General features: G+C 48.0%; 1 protein-coding gene across 1 annotated transcript in view; it reads right to left on the reverse strand.

Moving 5' to 3' along the window:
• The window catches only part of CTSL (cathepsin L), a 12,021-nt gene extending 8,901 nt beyond the window's left edge, over positions 1 to 3,120 (reverse strand). The window contains exons 1-4 of the mRNA XM_019517359.1: positions 2,960 to 3,120; positions 2,113 to 2,235; positions 1,878 to 2,033; positions 1,214 to 1,438 (exon numbers count right to left, since the gene is read on the reverse strand). Of these exons, the coding sequence (XP_019372904.1) occupies positions 1,214 to 1,438; positions 1,878 to 2,033; positions 2,113 to 2,235; positions 2,960 to 3,085 (630 nt within the window). The 5' untranslated portion in view covers positions 3,086 to 3,120. The remainder of the gene's footprint in view (positions 1 to 1,213; positions 1,439 to 1,877; positions 2,034 to 2,112; positions 2,236 to 2,959) is intronic.
• Between the last annotated feature and the right edge of the window lie 827 nt (positions 3,121 to 3,947).

Genomic DNA, 3,947 nt, shown 5'->3' on the forward strand with positions numbered 1-3,947 from the left:
ACCATGACCTCACATTGTCAGCCCATGTTCATCTTGGAGTCGACAGTGACTCCAAGATCCCTTTCTGCCTCCGTGCTCTCAAGAAGGGAGCTTCCCCATCTTATAAGGGTGCTGCTGGTTACTACTGCCCAAGTGCAGCACTCTGCATTTGTCAGTATGGAAACGCATCCTGTTTTTGTTATCCCACCCCTGCAACCTACCCAGGTCTTGCTGCAGTCTTTCCCTCCCTACTAGCATGCTCACCTCACCCCAAATTTTGGTATCATCAGCAAATTTAAACAGGTTGCTTTTCACCTCGTTGTCCAAATCACTGATAAAGAAATTGAACAGCGCGGGCCCAACAACCAAGTCCTGGGGGACTCCGCTGCCCACTTCCCCCCAGGTTGAATATGACCCATCCACCACCCTCTGAGTATGACCCTTCAGCCAAAATCTGCAATCCATCTGACTGTGTAGGCATCAAATGCCACAGGTCACCTAGTTTAATGAGGATGGGGTGGGAGATGGTGTCAAAGGCCTTGCTGGTCCAGAAAGACTATGTCCACAGCGACACCTGCATCCAATGCTTTTGTGACCTGATCATAAGAAGGCAATCAGGTTGGTCTGACATGACCTGCCCCTAATTAAACCATGCTGGTTGCTCTTGAGCATTATCCATGAAGCTGGTCCATCACAGATGTGCTCTGTTCCAAGTCTCAGATGAAACTGCTGGCAGTCTTCTCGGTGTGTTCACTTATTATCTACTGCTGATTAAGCAAACCAGGACAACAATTTCTGAGGCTGACCTCTCCAGCATGCATCTTTGACTTCAAGGCTTGATGACCAACACCTTTGTAGACAGCTTAAAAATGAATGGCAGGGTACCCTGTTTAGTGTTGCTACAGGATGTACTGCATCACCTTCTCAAACTGAGCTACACCCAGAAGTCCATTATGGTCAGCCCTGACATGCCCGTGTCTGGTACCACTAGTGGTTTTTTGCTCTTCCAAACCAGTAGTTTGATCTGGCAAGTATCTCATGCTTCTGAGAAAATAAAGATAGTGGTAGGCAGATTTCTTCTTTGGTTAGTGAAGGAAGCTAAAGGCTAGAAAAAGTCTATTCAAGAAGTTATTTATGAAGTTCTTCCCAAAAATAGAACTTGTATGTTTACCCTGCATTTTTACAGTTAGATGCACAGAATAGAGCAAAATATATCTGTAGTTAGTATATTTACCTTTGCTAGGTATGGGTAAGACTCTTCTGAATCAATCCCTCCATTATCCAGGATATACTGGAAAGCTTGATCCATCAGACCACCATTGCATCCTTCATTGCCTTCAGGTCGAGAGCAGTCTACAAGATTTTGCTCACTCAGGGAGACCAGCTGACCAGTTCTTCTGAAATGCTGTCCTTCAAGAGCACCAGTTGTGCTAAATGCCCAACAAGATCCACATTGACCCTGAAATGGAGCAGGAAAATAAAATGACTCCAAGAAGGTCAGACAGCATACACAGTCCAGATTACCACAGCAGTCTGAACAGCATATATTACAGTTTCCAGCTTACTCATGCTCAAAAGGGACCTCACCTGAAGAAGATATTAGGTAGGGGTCCTTTCAAAGCTTACAGTTGCTGCTCAATTGGGTGAAAATCCTAGAGAAAGGTCTGCACCTTAGAAAGTGCTGCTACAAGTCTCAAGCAAGTGATTTCACCATAAAAAAAAAGTTTAAGAAAAGGTCATGCTATATTAGCAAGTGTGCAGCAGTCTTTACAAGGATTAACAACTGCTTAATATGCAACTCGTGATTTTTCCCATTATTTTCCAAAGTTAGTTATTTTATGAATCAGGCTTTCAAACTGGTCAAACACACGCACAGAACCCATCACAACAAGACATACTTGGTCTTTAACAGGAGTTACATATCCCTTCTTTCTCCAGTCCACAGATCTTGGGGCTTCTAGGAAGTTGGGCTCAAGGAACTGGGATCCTCTATACTTCTTCTGTGATTTTTTATGGATGTACCCATTCATCAGCTGTCTGAACTCTTCGTTTGTCTGAAAAAGAAATGCAGTGAACTTCTGCCATATGTTATTAAGAGACCAAGTAAGTTTCATGGCTCTCTCAAGGACTTACCATGTCACCAAACTGATTCATTCCCAGTTTGTAGCTATGCTTGCCCAGTGTGTGGTCAAGATTATGTAGTTCAATCATTTTCAAGTTCTTTTCCCATACCATTCTCCTCCAGCCTTCTTCCTTCTGCAAGTCAACAAACAAAGTTATTGTGATACTAGTGTACTTGTAGAGCGAGACCATCAGAACAGATAGGCTTCTTGCTGCCTAAAGTTTGTATAACACAGTTAAAAGTATACAAACATCATTATTTTCAATTATGTTAAATCTCATTCAAGGATGAGAAAAAAAAAAAATTGTTACGCTTTTTAAATTCCTCCTAAACAAAAAAACCCACAAAAACAAAAGACCCAGTAACTCCATCTTATAGATGCGATTATTTGCACTATTAAAAGCCAGCAGGACTAAACTATCACAGTGTTAAACATTAGGCCATATTGTACGCCCAACCTTGGCTGCTCTACGCCGATGCAGCCAGCTTGCCATACATGGGCCACAGGCCTGTGAAGGATAAACCCAGTAGATCTGGAAAGGAGTAGAGAGAGAAGAGAGGGAATTACAGCAGGGAGAAGAGCTGGGTATTAGGCAAGGGAGGGAGATAGCCTTACGCAGAATTTAGTTTGCATCATTTGATAGAGGAAACCCTGACTCAGGCAGCAGGTTGGACTAGATGACCTCTGGAGGTCCCTTCCTGCCCTACTTCAACGCAACTACTGCAGTGTCATTTGGGGAGGTGCAAGGATTAGCTTGTGGCAAGGCTGCCACAAAACTTGGCCCCTCACAGTGCTAGTTCTAAGCAAATGCCCGTATGACAGCAGTCTGCCTCTGCTGGAAAAAACAAAACACTGACCTCATGGTAGTTTTTCGAGTGCCAGGACTTCCAGAGCTGCCAGTGGCTACTCAAGTCAGGATCCATTCTAGGAGCAGCAGAGGACAGTCCCCAGCACAGGGAGAGCAGGCATAGGTGGAGGTTCATGGTGAGAGATCTTCCTAGAATTGCAGGGGGTGGAAAATAAGCATCAGCCGGTATTTCCCTTCCCTCTAATAAAAAAGAGGAAAGAAAAGAAATGAGCTTTAAACATTTTCTACTGGGCAAACCCATTGGCTAATAAAACAGGTCGGGGGAGGGGGGGAGGGGTTTGTATTATGAACATATCCAAGCCTAGGTCCGGATCTGTACAGCTCTCACTTGCCCTCGGGTGTAAACAGCAGCACTAGCTGGAGGTGGGCCAGGCCCCCGCCCTGAGCACTGAGGACACCCGTCCCCCAGCAGAGAAACCAGGCAGGAGGTAAAGCCCGTTTGGACAGAGTCCCAACCAGATGACCCATCTTCTACCGCAGCCAGCCACTTATGTAAGAGAAAGCCACATCCTCCTCAAATCAAAGCAGGCAAAACCCAGCACAGACACCTCTGCACCCAGACACCTTCAGGGGAGCAAGAGCAGCCCCCCTCCCCCCTATCCATCCAACAGCCCTGGGCGAGGCGGCAAAGTCCCGCGGGGGGAGGTTAAAAGGGACAGGAGAAGGTGCAATGAGCCGGCTCGTGGCCTCCCCTTCCCCTGGCGGGGAGATTATGGCTCTCCCCGCCCCCTTCCAGCTCCCCGGCCCAGGCACTACGACCCCCCTGCCCGCGGCCGAGCGCCGCCGCCCCGGCTCCCCGCTCTGCGGGCTGTAAACACGCCGGGCCGGGCGGAGACGGGCCCGCAGCCGCCGCGAAGCGGGGCCCACAGAGAGCCTGGCCGGCCAGCCTACAGCCAGCCAGCTAGCGCACCCCGGCCCCAGTCTCCGTCCCACTCACCTGCTACGTGGGCTGCCTGCCCTGCCCTGCCCCTGCCCAG

The sequence above is a fragment of the Gavialis gangeticus genome, unplaced genomic scaffold (assembly GCF_001723915.1).
Source record: "Gavialis gangeticus isolate Ggan-Ray unplaced genomic scaffold, GavGan_comp1, whole genome shotgun sequence".
Taxonomy (NCBI): Eukaryota; Metazoa; Chordata; order Crocodylia; family Gavialidae; genus Gavialis; species Gavialis gangeticus.